General features: G+C 39.9%; 1 protein-coding gene across 1 annotated transcript in view; it reads right to left on the bottom strand.

The window, feature by feature from the left end:
• ALKAL2 (ALK and LTK ligand 2) overlaps nucleotides 1-12,692 on the bottom strand; it is a 17,204-nt gene extending 4,512 nt beyond the window's left edge. The window contains exons 1-5 of the mRNA XM_058020120.1: nucleotides 12,626-12,692; nucleotides 11,475-11,806; nucleotides 9,095-9,148; nucleotides 8,905-8,985; nucleotides 6,461-6,527 (exon numbers count right to left, since the gene is read on the bottom strand). Of these exons, the coding sequence (XP_057876103.1) occupies nucleotides 6,463-6,527; nucleotides 8,905-8,985; nucleotides 9,095-9,148; nucleotides 11,475-11,757 (483 nt within the window). The 5' untranslated portion in view covers nucleotides 11,758-11,806; nucleotides 12,626-12,692 and the 3' untranslated portion in view covers nucleotides 6,461-6,462. The remainder of the gene's footprint in view (nucleotides 1-6,460; nucleotides 6,528-8,904; nucleotides 8,986-9,094; nucleotides 9,149-11,474; nucleotides 11,807-12,625) is intronic.

Raw genomic sequence — 12,692 nt, 5'->3', positions numbered from 1 at the left:
CTTTCATTATTTTTATACTCACATACATGTGCTTGACAATGTGTTTATCATCGTGAAAGTAGCAAATAAAACTGGAGAATTCACTAATAACTTTGGAAAGTTCAGTAGTGAATTTTAGATTTACTTCAGTTCATACCAGCCTGACTGTAACGTTAATGCTTTGTTAATCAAGGCTAAAATTCTGGAAAGCATCATTTTCTCTGATGGTTCATTTTTGATAGACACTGGGGAAATTCCCTTCTACCTATTAAAAATGTACTCCTAGTTAATCTGTTCCAATGACTGCATCTGTGAAGTCAAGAAGTGAATAAACCTCAGGAATAGCATTAACAGATTGCAAAATGCTTTCTAAATGCCTTGGTGTCTGGAGCTGTTCATGGTGTGCCCAGTTTGAAGGATCTAAAGGATTTGATATTTCATTGGGCCCTTTTGTGAAGAAACTCAGACTCATATAAACAAGAAACAAATAGAAGTAACTTTTTAAGAGTTGCTTGTATGACTATACCCCCTGGAACATGCCAACACTGAGCCACCACAAACTAAGCAGGAGCTGCAGTGGTTCAATTTGCTGCCTGAAGTCTTCTAGAAGAGTGTCTTGGAATGAGATCACTGTCATGCCTTTGACACTGATATCACAGTCACCAATACAAAATTACAGGTTTCCACACTCCTTATGTATTTTGTCTATATTCTAGAAATGTTGATTCAGAAGCTGAGCAGTGAAGATTTTCACAACCTTATGCCCCCACACCTCTAAAGCTTGTAAGAAAATGTAGTGTAACTGCACATACACATATCTAGAAGTCTATCCTCTTCTAGACAGGTGAGCACTGAATGTTGCAAGTCTGTCCACCCAGTTTCAAATGTTTCTATGCCTGTTGTTGTTCTTATTTAGAAATGAATAATGTACAGTGTTTTTTCAGTCAGCAGGAACTACACAGCTGAAACTCTTACATGCAAACAGACCCAGATGAAGCCTTGGTGTTTTACAGCCATCAAAAATCGTGGCGGAGGTAAAAACCAGTGATAATCTGATACTAGAATTCTGCTGATGATATTTTTCACAGTTAAAACTTTCATATTGTCTGTCTCAACATAGGTAACGGTCCTCCCAATGATCAGTGTGAATTCTCTGATACTCTGAGCTTTTCTACTGCTTAAGTATAATTTGTAATGGAATCATTTGTATGCGAAGTCAGTTGGACTTGACATAATCCATTGAAAATCAAGCTATTGGTGCATACAGAAATACTTGTTAGTAGTATTTAAACATTTAGTTTTGCAATTTTTGAAAGCTATTTATGAAATGTAATAATGTTACAGAAAATCTTAATGTAATCTAGGGTTTTTTTCTGGCTTTGCAGATAGGACAATTACTTCTAATTTTTTTTTTAATATCCTTCCTTAGAGGGGGAAACTGATGTAAATTTTCATTGTCTTTCATTTTCATCTAGCTTATTTTCTCTATGTATGCTCCTACTGTACCCTATTTAAGCTATGATGTTAAAAAGTGATGTTTAGAAGAAATTAACATGCTTTTGGTTTGATCAGTGTGTAGTACAATCTACAAGTTAAACACTGTAATAAATGTAATAAAAAACTTTTTTCATTACTAATGGGAATATGCAGCTCACTGGGGGTGAAAAACAGTGGTTAGGATGCTCATTTGTCATCTCATCTCCACTTGCTTTTGTAGGGGAACTTGACAGTTTTGTATCAGCTAATCACAGTTTTCTAAACCCCTGGTGTTTTCAGAAACCCCAGGTTTTTAGCATTGATAAATTTGTTCTACTTCTTTTTTTTTTTAATTTCATATAGTCTGTTATATGCATCAGTCTAGGGATATTAGGCTGGAACTTAGCTGAAGGATGATGGATAGCCTTAGTGGAGATCCTGAGTGCAATCTGACTACTGCCTCTGTTGGAAACATAGGTAGCTATACAACTCCCCAGCCAATTGTGCTAATTTTTAAAAGCACATATGAAAGCTATTATAAAGGCATATTGCAGCTTTCCAGATTTGATTCTGGTTATTACCTGATGATGATAAACTCTGTAAGAAAAAGCTAACCTATATGAGAAGAATTTAGTGGTTTAAATATCAATATAAACTTTAAAATACTGTGCCAGTAGGATTTTGTAGCAGAACCTCCTCATACTTATATATAAAAAAATTCTTTTCCCAAGTGTGCACACCCAGGTGGAATTCTGCTGTAATGTGATCACAGAGATCCATGCACTGAAGATTATGAAGCTCTAAATGTTCCATCTGGTGCTAGCCACAGACATCTCACAGCAAGGAAAACTGTGAGCTACCTTTTAATAAACTTGGATGATGCCACACTAGTAACCATGCACACTGGCTGCCTTTTTAACTCAAAGCAGTAGTTCTGAGAAAAGTCTTAAATTAGTTAACTTGGGAACCAATTCCGGGCATCATGAAGAGGTGATTTGACATGCCCTGAGCAGCTGTATAAAACAGACCAAGCTATACTTTCTAGAAAAAAAACAGGCTTTCACTGAATAATACACAATCCTCTCATCTTAATTTCACCTTCACTTTTATGGAATTCAAGTGTCTGACATTTCAACGTACTCAATGTTACTCTGAGAAAGCAGCAGTCTAAAGGAGAATGTAATTAAGGGCTGTTGTTTCCATTGTTACAACATATTTGAAGCAAAATTCAAGCGCCCAAATATCTCAGTTTAAGAATAATTTGAAAAAATGGATATATAATATGGTGTATAGGAATGGAATATTTAGTGGAGTATTTTAAGTTTCCAGCTTTATCTTGTATTTTCAGCATTTGTTTCATTTATTACTAGTATGGTCAATACATCTTGAGGAGTTTACAGAGATATTTTGGAGTTCCAAAAGAAATTTCAGTTTTTAGCTTGTTACGAATTTTGCAACAGGTATTTGACCTGTATGTTCAAATATTAATTATTTGCATCTTCATCTCAAAGGAACAAGCAACTGGTAGATTTCTTTAACACACTTTTTATAATGTATAAATCTCATTTTCTCTGCATAGCCTGAGACTCCAACTACTTGCACCAGTCTTGTATTTATTAAAGTGGGTCATTAGCTTTACTTTGTTTATTTGAAATAACTGTAGATGCTTTATAAGTTCTTAAAACCACATTAATATTTGTCAATACAGAAATTAGAAGAAATATTCAAAACAGAAGCATGTAATAAGATGTGATAATGCAGTCCATAGACCCTGAACTCCTCCTCACAGTGCAAGAAGTTTTCAAAGTAAGTTATGAGATCAGTGTTGGTCTCTAGCAAACATGTACAGGACAGGTTATGGAAAAGGGATGGAGCACCAACAGTAGCACCTGATATTTTCAAACAGAAGTAATAAAATCTGTATGACTGTGGCCAAGTGGCTTTGACAAATGCTGTCAAAGGAGTTTTCAGATTCATCACTGACTGTCACCAGAACTGCTCATGATCTGAATTGTGAGCTTTATTTAGGTGAAGACTTTGAGAATTGTGTTCCTGGCATCTCTAACCTACTGCAGATATGGACAACTTAACAGTTGTGGGATGTATCTGCATGGAGTGGAACAAAGCAAGCATGGGACAAGGGAACTATTAGGAAGCTGGCACAAGAAAGAGGCTGAAGAACAGAACAAAAAAAAGAAGCATCGAGGACAGGACTCTAGCCTAGCTGTGTTGACCATGAGAAGGGGTTACAGAATAAAATTAATTAGTGATGGTGCTGGTGGCAGCCAGGGAATACAGCCTGGGAGGCTGACTGGAAAAAAAAAAAAAGGACAACTGGGAGATGTGGTAATACAAATCTGCTGCTCTGGCTTCACTCATGCAATCTCAACAAGTTGAAGGGCTGTTACTGGGTCCCTGCATTGCTCATGTCTGTAGGACAGGCAGAAAGGGAATATACACTCTAAAAAAAGAGAAGATGGAGCTCAGTTACATATGTATAGGACACATGAGAAAAAGTTAAGGCTCCACAAGACATGTCACACCATAAACACACATGTGCCACATAGGAATGTGTTGTGACAGTAACATGTCTAACTCCTGTTTTCACGTGTTATTTTCTTGTTTAATCTGAGCTCTGGGTTTCAATGTCTTGTGTGCTTTAAAGCTGTGCTAGTCCAAAATGCACTACAAATAAAAATAAATTTGTATTTTTTCTTCTCTTCAAATTGATCTCTAAACATAGATAGATGTCCACAGATCTGAAAAATCCCACAAAACTACTAGTTTGTCAAAGTAATAGTCCAACTATAGCTCAGCACACTTATAAACCTGCAATGAAACCAAAATCAGATACTGAACAAAACAGGAAACGTAATTTGTTTAACACAAATTTAACTGGTGCAGTGGAGAAGCCTTGAGGAGAAAAGAGGCTCAATCCTATGGACACCTGTGCATTTCCACATGTATGTGGTAGAGGATAGTCTTCCTTTCTGCTAAGTGAGGCTGCTTAAGGAGTCTACCACCACTGATTTGTGTCTGTGTGAATAAAAGAAGTGGACAGTTGCTGACATTGCACAATATGTTGTGCAAAGGTTGTTTGAGAAAAGGATGTTTTTAAATAGACTCCCAGCTTGAGATGTGAACTACTTTAGTTGCTATTCCTTCATATTACAATTACATGTTTACATGGCAGGTTGTTAAGATAGAGATAAAATTTTCTAAAGAAAGGGAGAAAAGAATTTCATACTCTGATGTATCTGCTTATTAGTATTGGTAATAATATTATTCACCTATTTGCAAAGTTAAACAAATTAAGTCTCATTTATCCAGACTGGATAGAGAGAATGACTTGTAGAAACCCTTCATGAGATTGAATAGCTCCATCAGGTTCTCCTGCAGTCATGTTTTCTTTAGATTAAATAATCCTAATTCCTGTAACTCTTCTTGTATACTGAGTTTTCTAATCCTTTGGTCATCCATGTTGCTCTTCTTCGGACTCATACAAGAAGAACCTGTATGTCTTCAAGTGTGGTGCCTTAAATTAAATATAGTATTCCAGTAACAGTAATTGTGTCAGGAGTTTCATAAACTATGATTCTACTTATACATTCCAGTATAGTTTGACATTCTTCAAGTGTAACACTGCTGTCTCGCTTAGTTTGCAGTCCACAACCACCTCTGTTTTCAACAGCACTGTCTAACTATTCACCAAATTCCATGTATTTCTGCAGCTGAATAATCCTACAGGACTTCATAATTCTGCTCTTTATCTGTCATCCTGGTTTTAGACTATTTGGCTTATTTTCCAAGATTATTTTTAATTTCAAGGTTGTACTGTATCATGGTTGCTTGTCCTATAGTACTGAAATACATTAATACAGTATTCTACTGCCCAAGTTATTAATGAAAATACTGAATAATATCAAACCCATAATGAAGCTGTGTGACATTGGTCAGTACATTTTTCCAGTTTTGACAGTGAAGCACTAACAACTTATGTATTTTTCCCATTCCTTTTTACATTTATCTTGATCATATTTCCCCAGCTTGATTGTGAGAGTGAAGTGCAAAACAGTGTCAATGCTTAAAAGAAAATAAAATGCTTAATATTTATTACTTTTCTCACAGATTCCTTCCACAAGATGTGTATTTTGTCACAGAGTTAAAGCATCTTGGTTTGACAGCATTTGTTACTGACAAATCCACATGGCTATTATTTATCCCTTTGTCCAAGATCACATTTTGTCTCAGGTAAAGGCTGAAAACAGAATGTAAATTAGTCCTTCTGTATTCTTATGTTACAGTTCTCTACACATAGTTTGGGAGTAATTTTTGGTTTGGTTGACTGGCTTTTGTTTTTATTTTGGTGCATGATGAAACTTCCCAAGTATTTTTGGGAAATATAGGCCCATCTAGGCAAAGAAGGAGGGAATTAACCTCTAGACATGAGAGGTGTACACAAGGAAATCCCAAAAAATCCAAATAGCTTGAAGATAGTTTATCAATGCTACTAGCAGTACATTTTAACTGAATTACTGTAAAAGCACCTGTGACCTATCTGCATTCATGAAGCTTTGATGTGTACAGCTATGTATATATTAACTCATACTACTGAGTACAGCACAGATCTACAGCTGCACACATAAAAGGGTGGCTGCTGCTGTCGATACAGGCAGTTGTGTACTGAGTAAACTCTTGAAAAATAAGCCACAGCTGCTGTGTTTTGTTCTGCAACAACAAATTCACTATCTGCTAACTGTATGCTGCTATAAATAATTCACAGATGATGCACATGGACATTTATGTAATGACTTCCAGTAGGGGGTACCCTTTCCTTAATGCCAAAATTTGCCAGATTAAGCCAGTTACTTCAAGTCCTCTGGGAGGGGAATACCTTATCTAAAGGACAGTTGTTATTATACTCCCATGAATTTTCATGTATGAAATACAACATCTGCTGCTTTGCTATGCAGTGGAATGTCATTTCTGCTAAGAAAAAGCTTACCTTTATCCTTCCATGCACATAGGGCTTACTGCCAGTCGAGTAAGAAGTCTGGCACATCTTTTATAGTCTGTATGAAAAAAAAAAGCATTACTAGATTACCAAAGTAATCAAATTTGCCTTTAAAAATCAAAATCGCTTTCAGTGTGCAAATTAATGTCATTGCAAAGTTCAATGAATACCTTCGTTTGCAACAGAATAAAAATCAACTCTTTTGACTTAAAAGAGGAATGTATAAAAACTGGGTAATAACTAAAAGCCATGTCTAATGGCACGTCCAACTATGCAACTGACTTCTGCACATGTTCTATCTGTAAACAAACAGCATGAAAGTGCTTGGAGGCTCTCCAAGTGTATGTATGTATGTATTAAAATTTATACATCTGTGCCTGTGCTTCCATGCGGGATCTAAACATGTGACTCTAGTATTTCCATATTAGAGAAAGAATAAATAGTGCTCATCCACCTTTAAATCCAGCCTTCAATGAGCAAGTCTGTCAACTTAATATTAAGTAATGCCACTCTCCAACAGATTCTCTTCCTGGGAACACTTAAATTAGATAAATAACATCTTCTATTCATGCAAATCTTAAGTCCAGCCCAAGTAGATGACCATATGATGCACATTCAGGGGAGCATGAAGTTTCATCTTAAAACTAGTAAAAATGTTTTTTCCACTGAAGTCCTATTGTTAGTCATTCATATTTTAGGTATCTTCAACTTTTTCATGCATTCATAGTAAGACACGGAACCAATGCAAAACTAAAGAAATTACTCAAAAGGTTTTTCTTTTTCATTTCCATTAAAAACTGAAAGAAAATATTCTGAAAGTTGGTTATGGACAGACAGAAAAGTAAATTATTTTTCAGGTACCAATGCTACTACACTGTACAAAGTACTAGAAAGTATGCCAACACAATGTTTTGTACTAGCTACCACCACACTGCAGCATCAGAGACACTTTTTGCTTCTTTGCTGATTGGCCTTCAGATCTCTATACACAAGGAACAGTATAATCTGAAGTCAGGATATTATCAAAAAGTTACATTGTTCTGTGCATGAAGAATTAAGGCAGGCTGTTTGTCTCATTTTCCTAGAAGAAAGTTACTTTAAAGATATGCTAGTCGGTCCAGCCCAGTAGGTGATGTTCACTTCTTTTAGGCTTTATTTCAGTAATGGGTAACTACATCTAATGTTTCATCTGGAGATGAAATGTTAACAATCCCAACTCACAGCATAGTTATGGTATAATTTCCACTCATACAAATGATCCTCCATTATCCAGACATTATGTTGGTGGGTATGTCACCTGTCAGGAGGAAAAGGCTAATTTAGAGCCTTTAGGGCCAACTAGTTTTTAGCTTCACAGCTTGGAGCACTCATTAGTGCTGAGCCAAATGACATTTGTGTTGAGATCCTTATGAAAAAGGTAATGACCATTGCTTGTTCAGAACAGAGAAGTTATGAACAACTCACATCTCCACCCATGTAAACAGAGGGTGATCTGGTTACCTGTCATCTAGAAATCCTTGTGTTTCCAAGGAATTCCTGATCTGCAGCCTTACAAATAGAGAAAATGTGCACAATTCTTACCAAATATGCCTTTAAAATGCACTGGGCTGAAATATTTATTAATACTAGAAACTTGGAATCTGTAACTCTTGTTTCTATTCCCAGCTCTGCTACTGACCCAACTGGTTGACCTCAGACAAGTAAAATAAAGTGTGCTTCCATTCTGAAAAGGCTGTACTAAAATAGCATCTGCTTACTCAACAGGTCCACCTCAGTATGAATCTGGAGTCACATCTACTGACTGATAAATGTCAGTGTTTGATTTTTATTTAATTCTCTGTGCTGCCAACAGTGATGAGGCATCGTAAGCGGCTTTTGCTTACTTGTGTCCATCAGCACTATTTTTTTTTTCCTAAGCTAACAAGTTATACTTTTATAATTCACTGAAGACAAGTGTTGCAAAGATTCATTGTCAACATCACTGGGAGACTGGTAGCTGAACAGTCAAAATAGAAAATGTCTATAAAATGTGTCTTACATATATAATCAATGAAAAGTAAAATAACCCCACCTGGATTTGTGATCCTGTCTTGAATTTACAGCACGAAAAATTAAATATGAGATATTTGTGAGAGGAAAAGCAAACACATGGTTTGGAACCCATGAGGCAAATATATCAGTACCTAAGGATGCAGTGTTCACAGCCATTCTACACAGTGTATTTGCAATGAGAAAGTTTTATTTCCATTTTCCTCTCTGCAATGCTGATGCTGTTCTAGCAATGCTGTAGAGAATACTCAGTGCATTTTAGAGCAGTCCAAATTTTTCTTTGCAGGGAATGCATTCCGACATTGTATCACTACTGATACTTGATAGAACTGATAAATTTTAGAGTTTCCTCTCATTTTAGGGAAGTGCCTGCTTTTGTTACTTACATGCTGGGATGGTACAATCCCTCGTATTGTGATAAAGCCGATGAAAGTGTTTGCTACATTTTGGACTAAAGTAGAGTGGACCTAAAAGATAAAGAAAAAATAAGTTATCAATCAGCACAGCTCAAAGTAGAGCAATATAGCTTATGGTATGTATGTGAAATAGGGATACCAATGCAAAGTTGAAACATACCTGTTAAATGCTTCAAGAACTTGTCTTTCATCCTCAGATCTCTGGGAACTATTTCTGTGGGACAGAAAAAAGAATAGTGTTACTCTGCTGCTGCACTGGACCTATGCTGGCCAAGCATAGTGTGAAGACAAGGAATACTCTGTCCAGCAACATCAGCAGTATGTCTTGACAGGTGCATGGAGGGCAGAAGTCCTTTGCATACAGTAGGCCAAATTGCAAGCAGTCACTTCACATAGGGAGACCTTGTAAAATGCTTTGTGAAACACAGTACTGATGAAACAATGTCTGATAGGTGAGAAATCATTAATGACGATGGTTATTAACTAAGAGTCAGATTTTAGTTCTCTATGAACTTCATTATGAAGTTTACCTACATTTAAATTCTTTCATATTACACGAGTGTTGAAGACTCAACGATATATTCCAGTCTGGGGTTGTGTCTTCTAATTCTCTTATACAAATGTAACCACTATTCTGTCCCAGGTATGTCTGTAGAAGCACTGCTCTACTGTAATCGTGAAACTGGATTGATCTACTTACAGGAATCTTCCCTCCCTCCCCCAGCAGTAAATAAAATTCACAGGAAATTATTCCAAGCAAATTGCTCTCTTCTGGCTCCCTATGTTTGTGGTTTACCGCCTTGTGTTTTGTGTTCAGCAGATGGCAAAATGAAACTAGTTTACTGAAATCCATTTTAGCCCTAACCCCTGCTTGTGACTTCCTGATTTACAGCTATCTTTGATTGCTTTCTGTTACAAACTCTGTGCTGATGGCTTAGTGCTGATTGTGTATGATACACTATATGGTGCTTTATTTACTTGACCATGAATGCCTGAGCAGCCTTTTTCATTCCCCTGGCACCTCTTATCAGATATAAAGCAGAGAGCATTTCCATCCAGATCTGATTCACTTGTGAATTTAGACACTTCTCGAAAGTCATTCTTCGTTTACTTCTAACTTTAGTCGGTGTAAGTAAAATTGACCTTATCCTATTTGACCTAATTATGTCATGAAGAGCATTAAAAACACACATGCTTCACTCAGAAACTTCCCATGGGACAAGCTCACTAGGAAAGTGATGCCAAAACTGAAATGAAAGACTCTAACTAGTAGTTCCTTTTCAGAGTTGCTGGGAAAAACTCCATCACAATAACAGAATGAAAAATCCTGCTTCGAAATCAGTAACAACACTACTAACTAATCTGCTCTGAAGCAGAATTATTAATTTTGTAGATAAGTGTTCTACACAAGCCAGATGTTTTGCACCAACAGGGTGACCAAAACTATGCCCATGTTCCAAGATGAGATTTAGAGTTGTGCACATCACAGTTCCCTGCTTAATCTGGTCTCTTTGACTCTTCAACATTTGTAAAACAAAATGTTCTCTCCTGTGTTGACCTTATGGAGAACAGAACTCTCTTCCTCTGTGCACTCACTAATCATCCCCATAGAGAAGCAACATCTTCATGACAACCACCAATAAATGCAAATTATGAATGAGAATGGCAAAAAGGTACAATGAAGCTTTAAAAGATCAATAAAGACAAAATAAACAGCATACTATCAAAATGAAAGCCAGTTTGGGAAAACTTGAGTAGATATTTGCTGGAAAATATTCAGAAAGTCACTTTCAGTTGGAGGGGTCAGATGAGCAGCAGTAACACTGCAGAGGCTTGGGAGTGACAGGGAACACTAAATTAGACATGGCAGCAGGAGGAACTAAATCAAGTTTCAACTGAGTGCCCAGAAGTACATCACCAAACGAAGCAGGTTAGATAGGAGCCAATCAAATGAACAGAAGGATGGCTGCAGGAGTGTCCCAAACTGTCACAGCCTGCACAGTGACAGAGGAGCACTGTCTCAGTTCCCTGGTATTTCAAAGGTGCTACCTCTGGAGTACAAAAGGAACTAACAAGCAGGGTGAACAACTCAGTTCAGTGAAGCTGAGCTGCGGGGAAGACTTCTATGTGTAAGGTCTTTAAGGACATACTACAGTCGTGCAGGAGAATTCTTGCCAGGGTCATTTCCAAGAAACACTTAAACCAAGCACATGATAATAAGTGGTAACCTTCCAGGAAAAAAGCGTTTTCATCCCTTGTTTCTTTGATCTCACCCCATTTAAGTCTTTTCCCATATTATTAGGTTTTGTTCAAAGCCACAGGAAGTTGGACTTTCAGTTGAGTTCATTATCCAGAGAGTAAAAGGCTCTGAGAGGTGAATGGAGGTTTTCTATTCCAAATTTGCCATCTGTGTCTGTTTCTGATACCAAATGGAATCTGCACGTATTTCAAGTGGTGAATACTTAATACAAAATTAGTAACCTGATGCACTATCTCATTCACCAATGCACCTTAGGGAAAAAAAATGGACTGTGACTTACCAACTCTCTGCTCGTCCTGGTACCCTCCATAGTCGGCCACTTCCCTTCGATCCAAGTTATAGTCATGCTTGGAGAAGTACTGCATCCCACTGTCCTTCTCCAGGTGGTACCTTTTCAGTTCCTGAATGATCTCCATGATGAGATTTAAGAGACTTTGCTTGTCCTTCAAATCTGTGGAGTCTGTTTTTTCTTTGCAGTATCCTGCTGACAGCATTAAGAGTACAAGCCCCAGCAGCCCAGAAGACCTCAGTCCACTCATTGCAGTCCGACCTGAAGAGTGCATGAGGGGATGAAGAGGAAGGATCCGCTGCTATGCGAGGTCTCCTGTTTCACTGGAAGAGAAAATTGGGGGTGGGTCGAAAGTGGGGAGACTCGTGGGGGTGAAATCGGAAACACTAGCGAAGGAAAGAGCGGCGGCCGCTTGGCAGGTTACACAAGGCGGGGCACAGACCGCTCGGGGCTGCGGGGGCTGGCGGGGCGGGGGGTCCGCGGGGCTCGGCCGCTGCCCCCGCGCCCCTCAGCGCCCGGCCCGCGGGCAGAGCCCCCAGCGCCGCGGGCAGCGCGGCTCGGCCTCCCCGCAGCCGGCGCCGGGCCCCGCGGGCGGGCGGGGGCGCAGCCCCGGAGCGGGGCCAGGCTGGGGGTGCCCCGGCGGAGCCGATCCCCGGCGGGACGGGCGTTCCGCCCCGCCTCTCCCCGCCCCGCCGCGGAGCGGAGGAGCACGGGCGAGGGGCGACAACTTTCCCCGAAGTTTCCGCCGGACACCGGCGACAGCTGTCCCCACTCTCGCTGCAGGCCTCCGCGGCCGGGCTGCGGGCAGGAGCGGCGGGACGGGAGGTGCGCGGCTGGGGGGCAGCCGGCCGGGGCAGGGGACAGCACTGCCAGTCTCCCCGTTTTCTGTCTCTTTCCCCGCTCCCCTACCCTGCAGGAGTAGCGGCCAGCATCATGCCCAGAGCCGCTCGCCTTAGGACAACTGAGCGCCCCTCACACACGGCCGGTCCGTGCGGCGGCTCTGCCCTGCCAGCCCTGGCGGGGTCCGGCTGTCACCGGTCCCGCCGCACGCAGCGCTTCGGCCCGCCGGGGCGGGAGGGATGGGGGCGTGGGGAGGGAAGCAAGAGGGGAAGAAGGCTGCTGGCGCTCGCTGGCCGCTTTACCTGTGTCTCTGTCCCAGACGCCGAGGTGTCTTCCCCCGGGAGCCGCTCCCCGGACGGCAGCAGCCAG

This window comes from Melospiza georgiana, chromosome 3, assembly GCF_028018845.1.
Source record: "Melospiza georgiana isolate bMelGeo1 chromosome 3, bMelGeo1.pri, whole genome shotgun sequence".
Classification (NCBI taxonomy): domain Eukaryota; kingdom Metazoa; phylum Chordata; class Aves; order Passeriformes; family Passerellidae; genus Melospiza; species Melospiza georgiana.
This window is presented reverse-complemented; position numbering and strand designations above follow the sequence as displayed.